Genomic DNA, 23,602 nt, shown 5'->3' with positions numbered 1-23,602 from the left:
AGTTTGGATTTTTGTGGTAAAAGTGGGGCACTGTTAAGATGTATGCCACTGATAAGGGATACCACAACTCCAATAACATGTTTAAGAATATACGCATGGGTCACTGTGGTAGGGTCAATGCAGAGTCAAAGAATTTTAGGTTCTCAGGACATTCTGCATGTAGCCATCTTTTATGCTATGTAGCTTGTTGGCATCTGTGATATAGCATTCCCTATTCAATGTAGTCAGGAGTCATTGGGACAGGATCTTCCTTAAGCCATGAATAGATAATGGCTAGCAGTGCCATACTAAACATTCCTGTAGTAAAGAGTACTGTTCATTGCCACCTACATGTGTGAAGATGTAGGTCATTCGGCTATGAATGCACAATCATGGTTGTGAATAATTTTTGAACTCTAATTTGTTCACCACTGAATTAAACTGTTATCATAGAATAGGTCTTTCATGTCTGGGCTGCTGGACTGAAGGATAGAGATACATGAAAAAGATGTACACATGATCATGTGAGAGATTTCAGGAAGGTCACATATACTTTAGAGTGGACAATGGATTGTGGATGGGCTGATATGATGACACTAGTCAAAGGACAGTGAAAAGTTCTGTGTTGCAGTATGTCGAGGTTCTTACAAGATGTAACTGTGACTAGGATCACTGTCTTTGCTACATGAGAGCAAGGCTTGGGTTCAGGAAATGAATTTTTTGTTAATACAGATCCGATTCTCATTTACTGTCCTTGTTTTCGATCTGTTCTGTGAAGAACTATGATTTTGTATTCAGAAACAATGAGTCATCTGTTCTGCTACACCTACTCTGGGGCATACGTTTATCTGTTTTTTAGTCAGTTTTCCTCCACTAGTGTAGCTAAGGAACGAAATATTTTGGGATTATATCTCTGCACTGTGTTGATCTGACCCATCTGGCAAGACTGCTGAGGAAGTCTTGACCATCTGCCTGTGCTGCTTCATTCACACATTTTATGTCTTAGTTCCACCCATTCCAGCTGGGTGCTCTCCCCACAGACAGCACCACATAACCACAGCAGGGGCTAACTGGCCCAACTAACCATTGCACGGAGTCCCAGCACCTAAATTTTGACAACCATGTACTCCTGGGCATACACGGAGATTTGACATTTCAGGCAACAACAGTGTGATCTTTGAATGGTCAAGGGAATATAGCTCTCTGCAGGTATCTTACAACAACAGAAGTATAGAAGTAATAGAGAATTTCTGCCACTTGGACAGTAAAATAGCAATATGGCCAAAGCAGAAAATATAATGCAGAGTGGCAATAACAAGAAAGGCATTCATGAAAAGGAACAATTTGTTATACTGAATAAAAAATGTTAAATCTTTCCCAAAAATAATTGCCTGGAGTGTAACCTTGTATGGGAGTGAAAAGTGTACAATAAGCACTACAGACAAGATGAGATGAGAAACTTTTAAAACATGATGTTACAGCAGCTATGCAGAAAAGGAGACTTTCAACAGGATACAAGAGTACAGAGAACTGTGTCAAATCAGTATTTAAACTGAAGACCTAGCAACAACATCAGCTATTATGTGACATGAAGTTTATCATTAATATAAATTACAGTGAATTTATTGAGCTCTATCCTCAAGGCATCAGCTAATACAACTCTCATGGACAACCAACGCACAGTTGTGTATCTAAATGTATTTTAATTACAGGACTGAGAATTGTCCATCAGAGGCGTATTAGCAGATACTGTTGGGATATACATACTGTTTCTTCAAGCAACATTTATGCACAATAAATGAAAGCTATAGAAAGTTTACTTCTAAAACACACTATCAGATTTTCGGTTCTACTAAACCTACCAATACAGGATGTAGTGCTCTCTCTCTCTCTCTCTCTCTCTCTCTCTCTCTCTCTCTTGGTGACTGGCAGGACAAAATTCTTAACACCAGTTTCACATGTTCACACTTCGTGGGTTTGCAATGACCTTTTGTCAAAAATCACATTATTTAAGCCTGTCATAATGCTATTCAGAATATCATTTCTGCAAATACAATCCACATCCGTCAAACCAGTACGTTCAATTTGTATTTATTCCAAAGTCTACAATAGGGTTTGGCACATAATTTAGTTGAAAAGCCTGATGTAAAGCTTCCAAGAAGAAGATTAGGATCGACCGAAGTGTCCGATCCCACTCGTCGGCTTTGACCCATGACATAAGGCTGTTGTGGTGTGTGACATCACGACAGAGTGGAATTTAGTTTGGGAGAGTGGCGTCTTTGTAAGTATCGTTTTGATGTGATTGGTGGTGCTCTCTGGTGGTGTGTTTACGTGTTGTGTGTTAGGTGCTGTTTTCGGTTTAGTTTGCGTGTGTGGCACGTTTATAGGTGGTGTATTGTTGCGGTCGGTGGTTCTCTCTGGTAGTGTGTTTATGGGTAGCGTGTTACAGTGTGGTATCGGTAGTGACTGTGCTTTCAGCGGAATATTTTTCAGTGAGTTAACAATTTTGGTTTTGTTATGTCGATGTTATTGTAGTTTTTTTCTGTTCGCTGTATGTGAATTTTGGTAAATAGCTTTTTTTTATGTCTTTGGTAGGAATGGATATGACTGACAAGGTCAACAGTTTTCGGATGTCGGCGATGATGGCGGACAGTGCACTGTCTCTACTAAAATTTCTTCAACTATTCAGAGTTTTGGATGAAGTCGTGAAGTGTTCAGTGTATCGTGCAGAAATGAGGCTTACTAAAGTTCCGGCGTCTTGGACCAGGGACGGCTGTATGTGGAGATGTCGTAAGGATAACAGGTCAAGGGAAGTGTTTGATTACAATTTTGTTGGTTTGTTGTGTTTTTTGAGGTAGTTATGAATGTGGACGTGGTTGTAGTTTTGGGTTTTACGATTTGGTATCGTTAGTTTCTGTTGACCTATATAGGTCAAGGGAAGTGTTCTATTCCAATGTGTGGTTGCTGTATGTGTTCCGATATCGAGGGTTGATGTTAAGCTATATAGGTCAAGGGAAGTGTTATTTGTGGGATCGAGAGCTGATGTTGAGCTATATAGCTCACGGGAAGTGTCCGATTCCTGAGGATAATTTGGGGAGTTTTGTGTTGTCGGTTTTTTTCGTCGTTTTGTGTGGTTTGATATGGTGGTGTGAGTCTAAATTTGTATATATTTACTTTGTCCCCACCCAAACACCCCCAATTTCCCACGCTTGTGTCGTTAGTTTCATTAGGTTTTTTTGTGGTGTGTGTGTGTGTGTGTGTGTGTGTGTGTGTGTGTGTTTTGGTTTCTCAACGTATTTTCGTGTTTGTGGTCATGTTTACGTAATGATGTCATAGGCGCCATATTGGAGTCGTAGTTGTGACTTCATGGGTCAAAGCAGACGTGTGGAATCGGACGCTTCTGTATTTCCCAACACCCTTACGTCACGGGTCAAAGCCGACGCGTGAGATCGGATGTTTCTGTTGACCCATAAGGACCATATGTTGCTTCCACACACGAGGGATGACTGAGGGTTAACGTTTCATATATTAACGGCTACTCATCTGCAACTAGACAGCAATCAAGAGGGGTGCAAATATGGGTAATGAACTAACCAGATCTTTAAATTACCGTTTCTTCCAACTGCCTGTCTAAAATATATGGAATCTACGCAACATAAATGTTTCCGAAACTACATTTCTGTAGTATTTGTTTTGTTGCATTTTTGTTTTCGTTATCTAAATAAATTCATCAATAGCCAGGAGCAAACATGAATTGCATCATCCATCTCTTCTGAAATTTAGGATGACTTGGGGAAAATTAATAGCGGGGCGTCATATTTGAAAGCGAAAAAATGGTGTACGTATATGCTGGTTGAAGTAACTGATCTTGATTATTAGGAGAAAAAGAATGTCAAACCAGTTTATAACTTAAATATGTCAAATGAGAAAGTGGGCATCTTTTAATAGCACGAGCTAATACATTCATATATAATCATTAACAGCACTGAATACTACTTCCAGTGTACTCACGTCAAACAAAACTGTCACGGAAATAAATGCACTAAAATTATGTGACAAAACTTTTCACTGGCTACTTACGTGGTTTACAGCAACACCACAGATCAACACTACTCATTTCCGTGTATCAAACATACACTACTCAAAGATTTTCATTACAGACCACTCACTGTATTTCAAAACAAAGAACTAAAGCTTTCAGATGATCCAAACTGTTTTTACAAAACTTCGGGAGATGGATAAAGCACAGCTAGGATAAAAACGTGTCATCTGAATCTGATACTTCATGTTATCGCCAGGTGGCTTCGATCAGTCCGTGTTCCATTTTGGCACATTATTGCCTTTAACCGGTAAAGTTCTGATTAGTATGCATTGAATGTGGTAATTTCTTGTTTGGCTATAAATCGTTTAAATTAGTGAAACGAAGATCGAACTCATTTTAATTTCCCGCGGACCAAAATGTTACTCCGAGTAGCTTGTCAATATGGCGGTGCATACGTGTGTACTGGTAAATCGCTCCGTAAATATCGGTAAATTACCTTCAGTAAATTACCACCTATTCGGAAAAAGTGATGAAAGGTGTCAGAACATGTTTAGTGATGCATAAATGATATCGTTAATGTTGTTTTGTGAAAGCAAAACTCAGTAAATATTCGTGTGATTGCAGAACTGAATGCAAGTGCTATGAAATTGCTCTGCAAATGTGTAACGCTGGACTCGAAATAACTGTGAGAGAACGACTGCAAAATGACTTAAGCAAACCTAGACAATATGCCGAAATGCTGAAAAGTTTGATTCAGTATGTCGGCATTCCCATAGAGACGTAAAGCTGTGAACAAGAGAGTGCGTATATATTAGGGCTCAGATATTCTCCTACTCTGTGTTAAATACGATCGTTTTCCGTGTTCCTGCTGCGCGGGGTAGCCTTGCGGTCTCAGGCGCCCTGTCACGGTTCGGGCGGCTTCCCCCATCATAGGTTCGAGTCCTCCCTCGGGCATGTGTGTGTGTTTGTGTGTGTGTGTTTGTGTGTGTGTGTGTTTGTGTGTGTGTCCTTAGTGTAAATTAGTTTAAGTTAGATTAAGTAGTGTGTAAGCCTAGGAACCGATGGCCTCAGCAGTTTGGTCTCATAGGAATGTACCACAAATTTCCAAATTTTCGTGTTCCATTAAAGATTAAATACTATGTTCTACATGAAGACTGTCTAAAACCGTGGAAATAAAATTCGAGTGCTGCGGAAAACTGCCCAGAAGCAGCTATTGGCCATAAAAGTACCAGAGGGAAAACCCGTTAGTGCTATATACCGTTAAATATAAAAATCTTGTGTTAGTGCAATTTGTGAAATTACGGAACACAAACCAAAAAAGATAAACTGCTAAGAAAAAGAAGAAATATACATATTATCAACGAGTCATGGTAGGAGACTAGCTACAATCATGTCTGATATCCAGTCAGAATGTAAAGTCACTGAAATTTCGAAGCCTGGAGCTCCTTCAAGAGAACTGTGAAACAACAGTAAATAATGGTGTGAACTGTTTCATAATCGGAGGAGGAAATGTTGCGTGCAAGAACCAGAGTAGCCTTGCAGTAAAAGCACTGAAACAAACGCTAAGAAAAATTTCACAAGCCAAGGTATTTGGGACCAACTGAAGAATGGGATACAACCTGTCGGCTTTGACCAGTAACGTCAAAGTTTTCTCATATATATTACTTTCTTTATTTTCGAGTGATGGATAATGAATCGGTTATCTTCTGTGACGAGGCCACAGTCTAGCATGACAGTAGCGACACTTTGCCTCATTTTGTTGCCTACTACGGCAGCAGCTCGCCAAGCGGCCAGTAAGTAAGTCTATTGAATACGGCACGATCGTGAAAGTAAAAGCCAATAGTAGTTGTTCATTTTGGTTTGTGCAATGGTTTTTTACAAATAGAAGCGTCTGTAGCGCAATAAATTGCAGCAACAACAAGAAGAAGACACCACATCTGCCTTTTTTTTAGGTTTCCTCAGGACCGTGAGAAGTATATAACGACACATTACTATAGTGTATCGTCAGGATTCGCTTGCAAACTACATGTGTATTAATGATTATTTTTCGTTTCAGGAACAGAAAATGGCTAGTGAACATCAGACGAGAAGATCTTGTGGAAAAAGATCTTGTTCGCTACACTTCGAACAAAATCAGTTCATGACAGCAGACAGTAATAAACTCGTGTGGAATACAGTACCCACACTGTCTGACATCTCTCATAAGCCACCTCAACTGACGATGAAGAGCAAACTGCCACAAACGTTCGACAATCCGTCTGAAGCTGTAAAACACTCCTGTGGCACAGAAGCAGCCAGTTCAACTCTCCACATATCAGTGCCAGATTTATTTGAATCGTTAACAGAGACCTGCTATGATGAAGAAGTGGTTAGATTAGGTGCAGTTGTTCGTGTCTTGCGAGAGTGTGTGATGTGTAAGAATGTACAGATCGCTAGACTTCGTGCAAAACTATTATGAGACAAGGAAAGTGCGTATCATTTTAAGTACAGACAGCGAAAGAAACTTTGTCAGAAGGATCGAGTATAGAACGATAAACAAATTTTGATGCTCTTGACTTATTGTTAAGCCAGATTAGCATGCCACTGAAGGAGAAAAGTGCTACAAGATGGAAAGAGGAAAATAAGCTATTAGCTCCTAATTTGTTACATTTTACAGTACTCAGGCATACAGGTTTTGTCAAAATGTTTTATGTTTCCATCAGTGAGTACATTACAGAGGTATGTGGAAGGCATACAAATTAAATGTGGGATAAGTGACAACATATTCCACTTTTTAAAGGAGAAGGTACAGTATTTCTTTGATACTGATACATTAGAGACTATAAAAAGTCGTTACTGGTACATTTTACAGACGACAGCCCTTCTGACATTGTTATTGGCTTTGAGGATTTCGGGTTTACATGCACAGCATATTTCTCCCACTACCTGGCAGTTGCTTGTCCTACTTAGAATAATATAAAGACGAAGGTCGTACTTGTGGCAACAGGTGACAATGACTAAAACAAAGTAGACAAATGAGGCGTCGATCCCTTATGCACCCAGTGGTATATGTCTTGTGCTTCTTACGTGTGAATCTATCTGTTTGTATTCCTTTGATATCAATGTGGTAAACTGCAGTTCTATCGAATGTCCCAAGTGTTGCCTCGCAAAAGTGTTGTAGGAACCGAAATAAATGATCGTGTTTTTAAAAGCCAGGGTTAGACATTGTGTACGATTTTTGTCACTTGTATTAATTTAAAGATGGCGCTGGGTAGAGAGGTAGTATCTGTCTCAGTTCGACGAAAAAGTCTTGTTTTACTCGATATCTACATCTACAATTACATGGATACTCTGCATATCACATTCAAGTGACTGGCAGAGCGTTCATCAAACCACCTTCACAATTCTCTATTATTCCAATCTCGTATAGTGCGCAGAAAGAGTGAACACCTATATCTTTCCATATGAGCTGATTTCCCTTATTTTATCTTGGTGATCTTTCCTCCCTATGTAAGTCAGTGTCAACAAAATATTTTCGCATTCGGAGGAGAAAGTTGGTGACTGAAATTTCGTGAGAAGATTCCGTCGCAAGGAAAACAGCCTTTCTGTTAATGATATCAATCCCAAATCCCGTATCATTTGTGTGACACTAGCTCCCATATTTCGCAATAATACAAAACGTGCTGCCTCTCTTTGAACTTTTTCGATGTACTCCGTCAGTCCTGTCTGGTAAGGATCCCACATAGTGCAGCAGTATTCTAAAAGAGGACAGACAAGCATAGTGTAGGCAGTCTCCTTAGTAGGTCTGTTACATTTTCTAAGTGTCCTGCCAATAAAACGCAGTCTTTGGTTAGCCTTACCCACAACATTTTCTATGTGTCCCTTCCAATTTAAGTCCTGTTAAGTGTAACAAGGTAGTTCGTAACGGAATTCTGTGACAAATGGTGTCATTTTTGTTGCTCTGAAGTGTCGGAAAATAATCTTCCAGATGAAAATACTGAGTGGAAGTGTCATGGTTGTGCAGATACAAATGGCAAACAGGCATGATGTCCGAAAACATGGTGGATGAAAATGCCTGTAGACTTGCTTCACATCAAGATACCCTGGAAGAAATGAACCTTGTGAAAGTTATTTCATTATTACAAGAGGTTATTAAAGCTCTCCAGTTAGAGAACGCGAAACTAAAGGAACAGGTTAATGATGTAGATAGTAATATGAGGCATAACAAACGTGCTATTAACAGTCAGATAGCTTTTCAAACATCAGGCATAACAAACGAGCTATTAACAGTCAGATAGCTTTTCAAACATGTAACGATGTTATGCCTTAGGAATATGTTTCGAGTAAAAGATCATTCACAAAGAAGACCAAAGACAATGAAAGCAACTTTCCACATTTAACACATTGACTGCCATGGTATAGTTGGGTTACCGACCCGTTGGGACCATTTACTTTTTTTTCAATATCCTGCTTTAGTTTGCTCCAAGTAAACTTGTTAAGTGCAAAGAAAGTGAAAATGTGGCATTTTAGTACGTTTTTTTTAAAATTTGTTGTGAGTTACATATGATTCACATGGCCCCAGAATAAAGGTACCAGGTGTATCATTTGCTATGTTGCTAATAATTTTAGGTTTGTACTTCCGTCAGTTTTTCATTCCACAGCATTATTTGTGTACAGTTCCATTATTGCTTTCCTGTACTATTGCTACTAGCTTAAACACCCACTTGGACATCATCATTTGTTGGAGGTCGTGGTTGACGTTTCACATGTGGCTGAACACTTCATGTTTCCTTAAATAACGTAACTATCTGGCGAACGGTCCGGACACTTGGATGATGTCGTCCAGGATGCCGAGCAGCATATATAGCACCCGCCCGTTGGGCATTTTGACCACAATAGCCATACATAAACATGATATCGACCTTTTCCGCAATTGGTAAAGGGTCCTTTTAACACAGGTAATGTATCACGAAGCAAATACCGTCCGTACTGGTGGAATGTTACGTGATACCACGTCCTTACACGTTTGTGACTATTACAGCGCCATCTATGACAAAGCAAAAAAAGTGGTCCAACTAAGACATTCATATTTCTTTACGTACTACACGAATATGTAATAAAAAATGGGGGTACCTATTTTTTAAAAAAACAGTTGATATCCGTTTGACCTATGGCAGCGCCCTCTAGTGGGCCAACCATAGCGCCATCTGGTATCCCCTTTCAAGCTAGACGAGATTCGTTCGTTGTAGTTCTTTCGTTTGACGCTTATTTCGTGAGATATTTGGCCAGGCCACTATCAATGGACAACCTTGTATAAGTCATTTGACCTATACAGGTCAACTGAAGAACAGGATACTAAAGCTAGTGAAGACAAAAAAATCTACGTATGTAGCATTGGCATCTTGTACGTCACTTGAACTATGCAAGGCTTAAAAAAGCAACATACATATACATAAAATTTATGTCCCATACTTCAGTTGACCTATATAGGTGCTTTTAAAGAAGGGATCGGTGCGTTTTCATTTCATGCATTGGTGACACTGCATATGCCAAAAATCCTTGTTGTTTTTGTTTTGACCTATATAGATCAACTGAAGTGTACATACATAATTCAACTGAAGTACAGGATACAAATTTTTTATTCGCCTTCGATACTAATAATATCGATTGAAAATTATCAAAGCAGTACTAATGATGGCGAAAAGCTTCAAGAGAATACGACACTAGCGCTAGTGAAGGGAAGAATAGCGACATAGATAAGATTTGTTTCCTATACTTCAGATGACCTATATAGGTCAATTGAGTAACATAGTTAATAGTTCAACTGAGGCACAGGACGCCAATGTTATATATGTCGCCTTTTTCGTCTTTGCTAGCACTAGTATCCTGCTCTTCATTTGACCTATATAGGTCAACTGAAAAACATAGTAGTAACACTAGTGGTATCAACTCTTCCGTATTCATAGGCATAAATAAATCCATACTCCAAAACGAAAATGAAAAAATAAAAATTGTCCAGAATGAAAAGAAATTCTTCCAAAATATCTCAAACTCACTAAGAATGAAAATAAGTGCCGAATGAATTGGAGCAAACGATTTATTGAATTGAGTCAGATTTATTTGCCTGTAGATAACTGTTGTGTTGTATAAGGTGTCATCGTTTGTTACATAATAATACAGTTTGTTAAACAAATTATACAAAAGTTAGATACATAATTCCACAGACGGTTATAAAACGATTATACAAAAGGTTAACATATACAGATATTATTACATAAATATTGCATATCTTGTATCATTCATAATTAGTTTTGTTACACTGGTTGCACAGACAAATTTTGTTGTATGTCGTAAGTTACAATTTTGTTGTTTCACAATTATATTTCTAATACAATTGCATCATTTTTCGTTATTTAAAAGAGCATAATATTTTTCATTATATGGAAGAGCATCATATTTTTTCATTATGTATGAATTCACTTGTACCATAGGATGCTTTCTCTTTCAGCCATGTCTCTACCACCGTTTTAAATTTATTTTCATGCAATTCCCTTGTGCCATGTGATATAGTGTTAAAAATGTTTTGGCAGCATGTACAAAATTGTTTTCGACTTTACTCAAATGAATCCAAGGAAAGTCTAATAAGTTCCTGTGTTTTGTTTCATATGAGTGTACATCTGACCTGTTTTCATACATGTGGGCATTCTGTTTGGCTCTCATAAGTGCTTTTAGTATGTATAAACTGAAGACTGTAAACATTTTATGCTCAACAAAGTACTGTCTGCAATAAATTAATTTGTACAAACCAAAAACACATCTAATGGCTTTTTCCTGCAAGCTGAAGACATCATTTGCTCCAGCAGAGTTTCTCCAAAGAAGTATTTGATAACGCAAAAATGTATGGAAAAAGGCACTCCTTAGTGACACAATCCTTAAGTTTCCTAAGGAGATATAAAGCTCTTGCCAACTTACTACACAGCTCTTCTGTGTGGGTATGCCAGCATAATTTAGTGTCTAGATATATGCCTGAATGAATTCATTTTGTCTATTATTAATACCTCTAAGGGAAAAGAGGATGTGTTCAGTTTAATGTTTATTTAATGACAGTCTATTTTCATGGAACACCTGAGCTGCCTTTTCCATTGTTGAGTTGTTCATTTGTTTGATAACATTCACGTCACTATGTGATGTGATAAAAGTTGTGTCGTCGGCATTCATTACAGATTTACATGATAATAAGTTGGGCAGGTCATTCACACACACTATAAATAAGAAAGGTCCCAGTACAGATCATTGTGGAACTCCATATTTCACCTTGAGGATGCCACATTTGTTATTTGAATTTAAAACTACCATTTGGTTTCTGTTTGTCAAATACGTTTTCAGCAATAATAGTTCTGCATCAGTTATTCCATATTTTTCAGTTTTTTTTAAATTAAAATGCTATGTGGGACAGTGTCAAATGCCATGGATAAATCTACTGAAGTTGCATTGTAGTATTCCCTATTTTCAAAACCATGTAACATTGATAATACAACTTCCTGAACTGCCTTCATTGTTGATTAGCCCGCTTCAGAATCCATATTGGGCTCTATTTAGGAGGTTGTAAGACTAAAAAAATCATTTAATTGGCATTCCATTAGTGTTTCAATAATTCTGGATATTATAGATACTATTGCAACGGGTCTGTAATTTTTGGGGTGAATTTCTGTCTCCTTTTTTGAATATGGGTAAGACAATTGTCTGTTTAAGGCAGTCTGGAAATGTTCCTTCTGTAAACATCCTATTGATTAGGTAAGAAAGTGGACTGAATATAGTGTCTATTATTTTCTTTATGTGATAAAATTATAAAAGTCATAGATGTCCTCAGTTCTGGAGTTGCTAAATGATTATACTACATTCAGTATATCCAAATGATGGCAAGCTTACTGGCAACTCTGTTTCCCACAAATTGGGAAGTTTGTCTTCATTGTCCTCTAAATTTCTTTCATCTGATATAGCTAATTCCCCAGAATTTATGAAACTATTATTTAGTTCCTCTGCTCTTAGTGGGACAGGTAAATTTTCTGCCATTAACTCTGTTTCTGCTTTAATTATTTTCCATGCTGTTTTACATTTGTAGCTGGCCTGAGAAACATAGTGTCATTTGCTTTTTTTCTTTGCAGAAATGATATATTTTCTGTACAGCATTTTTAATTTGGCATATGAATATCTATACTAATTATTTGAGCAAGATTTGTCATAGTAAATTCTTAAGAGATTTCTTAAGTTATTTAAGTAAGGTGTATACTGGCTAGTTACATTACTTTTCTGTTTTCTCCTTGCATTTAGTCACTGTGTTTAATGATGAGGTGGCAATATTCATTAAAGACAGTGGTAATGGTATCTAAGAAATAATCAAAAGCATTACTTAAAGACTTATTCTCCATGACAGTATTACATCAATCAATGGTCAAAAGTCTTTATGTGAGACTTTTTACATTTGAAGGATTTATCTGTCTCTATTCTATTCTTTGAGCATAATTTTTAAGCCCATTAATTTTAGGAAACTTTTATCAGCTTACAGAGCATTGGTTCAACAACATTTAAGACTACATTATCTTTGCCAATGTTTGATATAACATTATCTAGATAGGCATTCTGCCTGGTAGGCTTATAGCTAAGGCAGCTGTAACTGTATGACTTGAGGGTATCTAACAGTGATCTACTTTTAGAATTTTGCACCATCACCTCTATATTAATGTCAACCATTATTAAAATTTTATGGTTCTTATATGTAAGTACATTAAGAGATTATCTACCTGTTTGTCAGTAACTTTGGCACCAGTTTTGGAGACACAGTACATAGATACTGCAACAATCTTGCTTTCAGGGAAGTAAACAGCAGCATTTTCAGTTTCTCCCTCCTGCACTAAAACTTTGAGACCTATAATCTTAATTGTATGTATGAGATCACTTTTCATTAGTACTAACACTCCTCCATTTTGCATAACTGATCTAAAATAGGCAGTTAAAAATTTAAAACCAACAGGAGTATACATCTTGGATTCGTGTTCCTTAAGCCAGTGCTCATTTAGGTACAGAATATCACAATGCAAGTCTTCTAAAACTAGTTAAAGTTCACACAATTTATTTCACACTGACTGTATGTTTATGTGAAAGAAGAACAGATGATCACAGTCTTCTTTTGATTGTAGCACAGGTTTCCCATAATCTAAAGTTGTAGTTAATGGTGGTGGTTGAAGGTTAATATGCTTAGACCAAGATTTGTAACAACAAGTATTGGTCATCACTGCAAGTTTCCCTGCTAGAGACATTCATGTTAAAGACTATGGATTGTTTTCTGCAATTTCAACTTACCACTCAACTTTTTCAATAGCCTAGCATAAAGCTAATTTACTAGAATAATAAAAGTGCTGTCCACATTTTGTATAATAGTCCCTTTTAAATGTGTTTACATTTATTACTGTCGCATTATTAAAATGATCACAGCTTTGGTTGTATCTAATATTAGTTTTTGATACTTCTTTGTTTACACATGAAACTTCAGTGAAGTCTTGTCGATGTGGTATGTTCACTATTATGCTATTTCTCTGTGTGAGCCTATCTAATGTTCACGTGAGATCAGCATCAGATGGTTGATTTTTGTCAATATCATTTGATCCTCCAACTACAACAACAAAGTCTTTAGTAGACCATTCAGAGAAGTCAGTTTTACCTACAACGTTACTCAGAAGCGCTCCAGGTTTCATAAACCCCTCCACTTCAAACTTGGTTGAGTTATTCAACACTGAACTTAATATAATGAACATACCAAGACTGTGGCAGTCTGAAATAATCCTTATTTTGTGTTTGCTTACAGACTTTGACACACAACTTTCCTACTTCAAAGAACTGGATTCTTTGTTTTTGTTTATTTTGTAGTTGTTTCCGTTGTCTTTTGAGACTTTTGATTCGTTGTTTTCAGATTTAGTTAACGCTTCAAATCTATTTTTTTTTAAACTGTGACTGCTACGTGAGTTAAATATAACTCACAGGAAGTGTTCTCTTCTGGCCACATGAAGTAAATACAACTCAAGGACATTTTTCCATTTAAAGCTTTGTGGTGCAGTTGTAGCTCACTCGAGCGTGCTGTGACTCGGTGTTATAGTAGGTTATGGCCCTAGTAACAAATAACGTTCATGGCCTATGGTTTTCAAGAACTCAAGAGTAGTTACTGACATTTGAATTCGTCAGTTATATATAACTCACATGCCTCAGTCGTATTGGACTTTTATTCTATTTATTATTTATTTATTATTTAGTTTGACATATTACTTACACAGTAGATTGCAAATCACATACAGTTTTATATACATTCTTCAACTCCAATTGTAACAACAATGAAACTGAAAAATTTGGGTCATTCCACTTTGTTTCTGTATGCACTGTTCTTCATGAAAAAACACTCTCTGCAAAAATATGAGTCACAATTCTTACATTTCCCTGCAGTTTGTTTGCATTTCTTGACAGCTTGCTCTTGGCCAAATTCATTCTCCATATTTTCGTAGCACACTGTACACCTACATCTGGCTGCTCCCATGTTCATAAGTGCCACAATCTGTAGGTAACGCGATGGCTTTGGTGAGATATGTCTCAGGATCATCGGCATTTTCTGTATGGAGTATTCACAAAGTCACTTCCTCATTGAATTCTGTGATTGAGATCTTCTTGTTGTTGATGTATCGGTAAATCACATGACCATTTACCAGTGCTGACCCTGTCAACAATTCAACTGCAAGCTTCCTGTACCATTTCACACCCTGCCTTAGAAAATGAGAGTACAACTTCATTTGGTCAGAAAGATCTATAAAAGACTTTGACTGATTATAGTCAATTATCATTGCTGGTTTTTTCTTTGTGAACTTCCTGGTTTGAACTTTTGCTTCTTCTTCTCCATGAACAGTACTCAGCATCAGAACATCCCTCTTATGTTTCCATTTCAGTACTACTACAACTGTGGTACTTTCCATTGCTTTGTGTTCCCCCTTTTTCAGTGTTGCCTGTACCACATCTTGAGGATTTAATTTTCTGTTTGATCTTAGAGTACCAACTAAATGTGTTGATTGTTCAAGAAGCTGGTGTGCTAGACGAACACTTGTGTAAAAATTGTCTGTATATAAGATTCTGCCTTCATTTAGTAATCCACTCATAAGGCTCATAACAACAGAAGTGGCAAGAGAAACGCCAGGATTCGGATTCTTCCCACAGTAAACGTTCATATTCCAAGTGTAACCACTCTTTAGACAAAGTTTGAACAATTTAATTCCGAATTTATGGCGCCTGTTCTTTATATATTTAATGAAACTTAGTCTTCCTCGAAATTGCACAAGTGTCTTGTAATGCTAACTTCTTTCTCTGGCACAACTGTTCTTTGAAATCTCTGTAGTAATTTATCAATAAGAGGTTGAATTTTGAATAAGCGGTTTCCCAGTGGGCACTGGTTGTTATCAGAAAAATGCCACATACGGAAAAGCAGTTGAAAATGATTGTGGACATAATATTTTTTACATTGTTGTGATAGAGCATATTTCTTGACCAATAATTTGGAATCTTTGATTTTACATTTAGTGACATCCATAACAAAAATGCTAAAAATTGTTCAATTTCAGTTTTGCTGACATCAGTCCACTTTTTCAGTCGTGAATTAACAGTAACTGAATGACTTTCTAAGGCTTGTTTTGCCTACAAATTAGTTTTTTGAGTCACATATTCTAAAATTTCATCAGTTACAAAATATTTGTAGAAATCATGTAGTGTCTTGCCTTTGAGAGTTAGTGCAACCGAAGCATTTACACCAGAACTGGAATGAATAAATGTAAAGTTTTTCATATTTTTACCCATAACTGCCCCCCCTCCAGACAATCTCATTATAATTTGTTGTAAGTGTGTCATCTTTATCTTCAGAACTTTCTGATATTACACTTACTTAAATTGAACCTGAATCAACTGCAGTAGTTATGGCACTAACACGGTTAGAGGTGCTTTGTTGGTTGGTTTTTACAGCTGTGAAGTCTGGTTCTTTGACTGAATGTGGACATAAAGCTCTTCTTCCTACCTTCACTGATGTGATTCCATCATCAGAACTTCCGGTTTCGCTTCCAGTCTCCTCTGGTAAAAATTCGTCTGAGCTATCACCAAATAAAGACACAGAATTTTCATCACTTGTGTCCATAACTTCATCTAAAAGCTGCTGTACATACCTTTGTTCGTCTTCATAACTTCTACGAAACATTTTCTTCTGCCTCAATATCACTTTGTTATGGAGCAAACAACATGATGGATGTCCTGCACATAGCTCGCGTGCGGTTGAAGCTGTATTGAATAGCATATTCCATGACAGGTGGATTGGTCGTCGAAGCACCATACCATGGCCCGCACGTTCACCGGATCTGATGTCACCGGATTTTTTTCTGTGTGGAAAGTTGAGGGATATTTGCTATCATGATCCACCGACAACGCCTGACAACATGCGTAACCGCATTGTCAATGCATGTGCGAACATTACGGAAGGCGAACTACTCGCAGTTGAGAGGAATGTCGTTACACGTATTGCCAAATGCATTGAGGTTGGCGTACATCATTTTGAGCATTTATTGCATTAATGTGGTATTTACAGCTAATCACTCTGTGACAGCATGCGTTCTCAGAAATGATAAGTTCACATATGTACATGTATTACATTGGAACAACCGAAATTATATGTTCAAACGTACCTACGTTCTGTATTTTAATTTAAAAAACATACCTGTTACCAACTGTTCGTCTAAAATTGTGAGCCATATGTTTGCGACTATTACAGCGCCATCTATCACAAAGCGAAAAAAGTGGTCCAACTAAAACACTCATATTTCCTTACGTGCTACACGAATATGTAGTAAAAAAGGGGGTTCCTATTTAAAAAAATGCATTTGATATTCGTTTGACCTATGGCAGTGCCATGTAGCGGGCGAACCATAGCGCCATCTGGTTTCCGCCTTCAAGCTGGACAAGTTTCGTTCTTTGTAGTTTTTCCGTTTGACGCTTATTTCGTGAGACATTTGGTACAGTCACGATCAATGGACCACCCTGTATAACAAGGCTGACTGGACAAGCGAATGAAAGATAAAGCGGGTTCAAAAATGGCTGTTAGCACTGTGGGACTTAACATCTGAGGTCATCAGTCCCCTAGACTTAGAACTACTTAAACCTAACTAACCTAAGGACATCACACACATCCATGCCCGAGGCAGGATTCGAACCTGCGACCGTAGTAGCAGCGCGGTTCCGGACTGAAGAGCCTAGAACCGCTCGGTCACAGCGGGCTGCTAAAGAGGGTTAGAATAGAAAATTATCACTTGTAAGGACTACGGCCACCTACAAGATGAGACACGAAGCCTTCAAACACCTTACAGGAGTATGAATATGATACTGGCAAAACCATTATCCAAGGTCATAAAAGAACTCACGAACGATAGCGTCCCTGAGTAGACGGTATCCCCCGTGAATTTTTCAAAAACTTTATGGCCAACGTCAGCAAAGATTTCACAGAGATAATAAGGGAGAAACAACACTTAAACTCTGGAACAGTCATACTCGTTTCCCCAAGGAAAAAGGATAACGTGTGTCACGCCTATATCATTGTTTTATGCACACTCGAAAATCATAGCGTTAGGATTAAAAACAAACCTTTCCAAACTTCCCTGTGCCAAAGTGTACCCAACGAAAGCATTCCAAAAGCATTCTAGACGTAATTAGTTCACAGCCTCCTTCCCATGACGCGTTCATTAGGGTTACTGAACATCCATTTCGGGTAAGCCCTCAGTACCTAAAGAGTGTGTTATTCGAATTCTAAGTAATATCCTGTATTACACTTATACACTTAATGAATTTATATGCGAATTTAATGTCTGATACCAGTCCGAACACTAGGCCACTTTATGCTTATAAGCTGGTCACATGTTCTCGACAATGCTCCCGGCCATGACTTCTAAATTTTAGAACAGAACTACTTCTACATACGCAAGCTGTTGTGTGGTGCATGGTGGAGGGTACCTTTTACTACTAGTAGTCATTCTCTTTCCTGCTCCACTCACAGTCAGTGACGGGAAAAACGACTGTCCGTATGCTTCTGTACTGTCCATAATTGCCATTTTGTCTTTCCATCCTTATGTGAAATATATGTTGCCGGCAGTGAATTATATTTAAGACTCTCCTCCCAAATTGGCGGTTCTCTCATTTTCTCATTAGTGTTTTGCGAAAAGAACGTCATCTTCCCTCCAGAGATTCTCATTTGAGTTCGAGAGCAGTTTCGTATTACTCTCATTACCTTCCAGTAACACATCTAGCTGACACTAAAGATGTAATCGCGTTAGTTGATTGCTTCGTGATGTGTTTTAGATGCTGCTTTCGCCCACATATCAGAGTGTTAACTGCTGTAACTATACAAGCACGTAATAGTACATAGGGTGGTCCATTGATAGTGACCGGGCCAAATATCTCACGAAATAAGCGTCAAACGAAAAAACTACAAAGAACGAAACTCGTCTACCTTGAAGGCGGAAACCAGATGGCGCTATGGTTGGCCCACTACATGGCGTTGCCATAGGCCAAACGGATATCATCTGCGTTTTTTAAAATAGGAACCCCCCTTTTTTATTACATATTCGTGTAGTACGTAAAGAAATATGAATGTTTTAGTAGTACCACTTTTTTCGCTTTGTAATAGATGACGCTGTAATAGTCACAAACATATGGCTCACAATTTTAGACGAACAGTTGGTAACAGGTAGGTTTTTTAAATTAAAATACAGAACGTAGGTACGTTTGAACATTTTATTTCGGTTGTTCCAATGTGATACATATATACCTATGTGAACTTATCATTTCTGAGACGCATGCTGTCACAGCGTGATTACCTGTTTACCTGTAAATACCACATGAATGCAATAAATGCTCAAAATGATGTCCGTCAACCTCAATGCATTTGGCATACGTGTAACGACATTCCTCTCAACAGCGAGTAGTTCGCCTTCCATAATGTTCGCACATGTATTGACAATGCGCTGACACTGGTTGTCAGGCGTTGTCGGTGGATCACGATAGCAACTATCCTTCAACTTTCCACACAGAAAGAAATCCGGGGACGTCAGATCCGGTGAACATGAGGGCCATGGTATGGTGCTTCGACGACCAATCCACCTGTCATGAAATATGCTATTCAATACAGCTTCAACCGCACGCGAGCTATGTGCAGGACATCCATCATGTTGGAAGTACATCGCCATTCTGTCATGCAGTGAAACATCTTCTAGTAACATCGGTAGAACATTACGTAGGAAATCAGCATACATTGCACCATTTAGATTGCCATCGATAAAATGGGGACTAATTATCCTTCCTCCCATAATGCCACACCATACATTAACCCGCCAAGGTCGCTGATGTTCCACTTGTCGCAGCCATCGTGGGTTTTCCGTTGCCCAATAGTGCATATTATGCCGGTCTGCGTTACCGCTGTTGGTGAATGACGCTTCTTGCTAAATAGAACGCGTGCAAAAAATCAGTCATCGTTCCCAAATATCTCTTGTGCCCAGTGGCAGAACTGTACACAACGTTCAAAGTTGTCGCCATGCAATTCCTGCTGCATAGAAATATGGTATGGGTGCAATCGATGTTGATGTAGCATTCTCAACACCAACGTTTTTGAGATTCCCGATTCTCGCGCAGTTTGTCTGATAATGATGTGCGGATTAGCCGCAACAGTAGCTAGAACACCTACTTGGATATCATCATTTGTTGGAGGTCGTGGTTGAAGTTTCACATGTGGCTGAACACTTTGTGTTTTCTTAAATAACGTAACTATCCGGCGAGCGGTTCGGACACTTGGATGATGTCGTCCAGGTTACCGAGCAGTATACATAGCATCCGCCCGTTGGGCATTTTGACCACAATAGCCATACATCAACACGATATCGACCTTTTCCGCAATTGGTAAACGGTCCTTTTAACACGGGTAATGTATCACGAAGCAAATACCGTCCGCACTGGTGGAATGTTACGTGATACCACGCACTTATCCGCTTGTGACTATTACAGCGCCGTCCATGACAAAGCGAAAAAAGTGGTCCAACTAAGACATTCATATTTCTTTACGTACCATACGAATATGTAATAAAAATGGGGGTTCCTATTTCAAAAAACGCAGTTTGTATCCGTTTGACCTATGGCAGCGCCCTCTAGCGGGCCAACCATAGCGCCATCTGGTTTCCCCCGTCAAGCTAGACGAGTTTCGTTCTTTGTAGTTTTTTCGTTTGACGCTTATTTCGTGAGATATTTGGCCCGGTCACTATCAATGGACCACCCTGTTTGTTGCAATGCCCTCTACACTATGGACAATAACCCGCAACAATACCTGAGAATAGCTGCCCAGTAGGTGGCAACGCTGCATTAGAGGCGTTGTGTTACTGTTACGAAAAAAATTTGGAAAGTCTGTTGCGGTGATATATATCACTTCTTCGCACCAATGTCTCTTACGGATCTTCACGGACATCTATTTCTTCCACGCGAATCAAGCAGGATGTGTAATAATGTCATGTCCAACACATACCTTAAGGTTGTACGCTGGTGTCACGAATTTTATTTCTTGAAGATTCCTCATATATAGAGAGTGGGATAGCCTCAGAAATCTGTTCTACCTGTATTTCGAAAGTCATTTAAGTTTCTAACATACAAATGTAAAGCACATAGGGGGACGAATTCGCCCTGTTTCTGTGTGGGGATTTGCGGTATGCTCTACCATACTTAGCATAGTATAATTAAAGTTAAAGGTTTCTTTGACCATTGCTATGGAGAATTATAAATCATTTCGGGGGTACTGCAGCAGATTGGAAGAATATACGCTAGTCTGCCCTACATCCGCTCTCGACTATCATGAGGATTGGGAAATAAACAATACTCTAAATCGTTTCATATACTGCTTTACTTCTTGTAATATTGTTATGTGACACAGACCCCAAATCATTAAATATACTTTCCAACTCAGGTATCTCCCTTACCTTATTCCTATAGTCTCTAAGCGATATATGACGACTGGTATAGAATTATCATGCATTCCGTAAAAATTATCCAACAGAGTTTCGTGAGAACTGTGTTGTTACTCTCCATGGATAGTTATTTCATTATAGATGTGAGAAATCAGGCCATGGTTTGCATTTGCATATGAGCAAACAACTAGCAGGCTGAAATGTGAAACAGGCAAACACTCGCCAATTCCTGCCTTATAACTCGCGATTTCCCTATTTTTTAAAATAATGCCCAGTAGTATGTGTCTACACGTGGAGCGTTGTAAGTGTTATACTTTAAAAAATGCTAAGATATAAACTAAGAATACTTGTAAAGTTCAAATGGCTCTGAGCACTATGGGAGTTAACTGCTAAGGTCATCAGTCCCCTAGAACTTAGAACTACTTAAACCTAACTAACCTAAGGACATCACACACATCCATGCCCCAGACAGGATTCGAACCTGCGACCGTAGCGGTCGCGCGGTTCCAGACTGTAGCGCCTAGAACCGCTCGGCCACCCCGGCCGGCACTTGTAAAGGGGAGGGGGGGGGGGGGGATGTAAGGGTGATGAAACTGGGAAGCTTACATGTTTAAGATGGCGCACGAAATGCGTCATCAATTTGTTCTTGAATAAACACTTTACTGTGAAGAAAAAACTCAAGGGTACATATACTACAATGGTAAACACTGTGGAGGATTATTCCACAGTTTTGATTCCTAGATTCCTTTACATGCGCACTGAGGTTAGGAATAACTCTATGGTGCGTCTCTTTCTTGATTTCACTGCAAGCTTCAAGAATAAGGCTTCTGAGCTCCACAAAATCATGTCCACGTTTCGGGAAAATTGTTTCCCCTAGGTAGCCACAAAGAAAAGACACATGGGTTGAGGTCTGGACTACTGGGGAGACAAAATTTTCCATCACTGAAACAACCTGGAAATCTGAGTGAAATGACCCTCATGTTGAAACGCTCGTGTAAGAACACAGTGTTTGCAGTATGTGGCCATGCTCTATCTTACATGAACCACTGCGTGTTGAAGGGCAATTCAGTAGCAAGAAGGAGTTGTGGAATGGAGTGATTGCGGAGCATGCTGAAATAACGCTCACTGTTCACAGTTTCTTCAAAGAAAAAAGGCTCATTAAGTCCGTGAGTGGAAATCACGACCCACGCTGTTATCCTTGGGGCATGATGTTGTCGTTCATGAAGCATTTGCAGATTTTCAGTAGTCTAAAAGCGTATATTTTGTTTGTTAACCACATCGTCCAAATGATAAAGTTTGTTCCTTATCCTCCACCCTCCTGGCAAACAATACTCTCTGCTGCTTGCGTTCTGCAATGAGCTTCCCAGTATAAGTCATCTTCTACAGCTACTTTCGGAGGTTACTTTTAAGGATGTGTCCAGTTGCACTGCTGCCTTTGCTGCCTATCTGCACGATCTGCCTGAACTTCTCTGTAGAGCAGCTCGTACCTCTTCAATATTCTCTGGCGAACAAACAGGCTATGGCCGAGGTCGCTTCACATCCAGTATTGATCCTTCCCGTACCATTTGATAAAAAAGCATGTGAATGGTTCTCTTAAAAGAGGTCCACCGTGTGTTAACCGGTTGTAGAAACCGTCTCTGAGTCACAACAGTACTTTTCGTGTCCTGAAAACGTAACACAACTGCCGACTGCTGCTGCCTTGTTAGTCATCCCCTGTGGATCATACTATAAACAGTAGTCTCCTAGCGGCTGTATCGTGAATTAAGCGCCATTTCGTAATTCATTTGTTTCTCCATGCTCTACTAGTCTACTGCTACTGCTGTTGAGATGCTCAACAGCCTATGTAGTGTGACTAATAAATTGTTTCCTCTAGATACCCACAAAGAAAGAAGTCACATGCATTGAGGTCTGGACTACTGGGGGGCAAAAATTGTCTGTCTCTGGAACGACTTCGTGACACATGTCGTGCGCCCTCCCATATTTACATGATCCCTTTCCTATGCTTTGGGTACTGGCTGTTCTTCGTGCATTTTAATGAACTTATTAATATGCAGGGTGTCCCAGGAGGAAAGGTCAATATTCAGGGAAATGACAGAAATAATCATTCTAAGCAAAAAAAGTGTAGTAATCATGGACTCTAAAATGCATCTCTAAAGACTTGTGAGTACTTGATTTGTGGAAGACACTTGTTTCACAGTGGTGAAGATGAACAAGTGCTCATAGCTCTTTAAGTATGCACTTTAGAGCCTTTGCTTAGTGGACGTTTTTGTCTTGTTTTGGTCCATACGACCTCATCCCAAAATGTGGAAAGCAAAGAACTTGCAAAGGAAGAGATCTGTTTCATAGTACCAATGTCAGCATGCAGGATATCAAGGACCAGTTACAATAGTTGTGGGTCAGCTACCCTCAGGAGAGGATAAAACGGCTTTATGACACCCTTCCCAACCGAATCAGTGCATTTATACTGGGCTAAGGGGAGTGTAACGTTATGCTGATAAGTCGGCTCATACTTCCAAGTTCTTCGTAAATTTGACTTGAT

At 38.9% G+C, this 23,602-nt stretch overlaps 1 protein-coding gene across 9 annotated transcripts in view; it reads right to left on the bottom strand.

Annotated features, from left to right (window-relative positions):
- Positions 1–4,424, bottom strand: part of LOC126188003 (nucleobindin-2) — a 99,680-nt gene extending 95,256 nt beyond the window's left edge. For 2 of the 9 annotated variants that reach the window (XM_049929417.1, XM_049929420.1), the window contains exon 1: positions 4,060–4,423. In XM_049929417.1, coding sequence (XP_049785374.1) covers positions 4,060–4,096 — 37 coding nt within the window. In that variant the 5' untranslated portion in view covers positions 4,097–4,423. Of the gene's footprint in view, positions 1–3,990; positions 4,012–4,059 lie in introns of those variants that run through there. The other 7 variants (XM_049929419.1, XM_049929412.1, XM_049929411.1 and 4 more) reach the window with 5 other exon arrangements.
- Between the last annotated feature and the right edge of the window lie 19,178 nt (positions 4,425–23,602).

The sequence above is a fragment of the Schistocerca cancellata genome, chromosome 5 (genome assembly GCF_023864275.1).
Source record: "Schistocerca cancellata isolate TAMUIC-IGC-003103 chromosome 5, iqSchCanc2.1, whole genome shotgun sequence".
Classification (NCBI taxonomy): domain Eukaryota; kingdom Metazoa; phylum Arthropoda; class Insecta; order Orthoptera; family Acrididae; genus Schistocerca; species Schistocerca cancellata.
The sequence above is the reverse complement of the archived record's forward strand: the minus strand, read 5'-3'. Positions and strand labels throughout refer to the sequence as shown.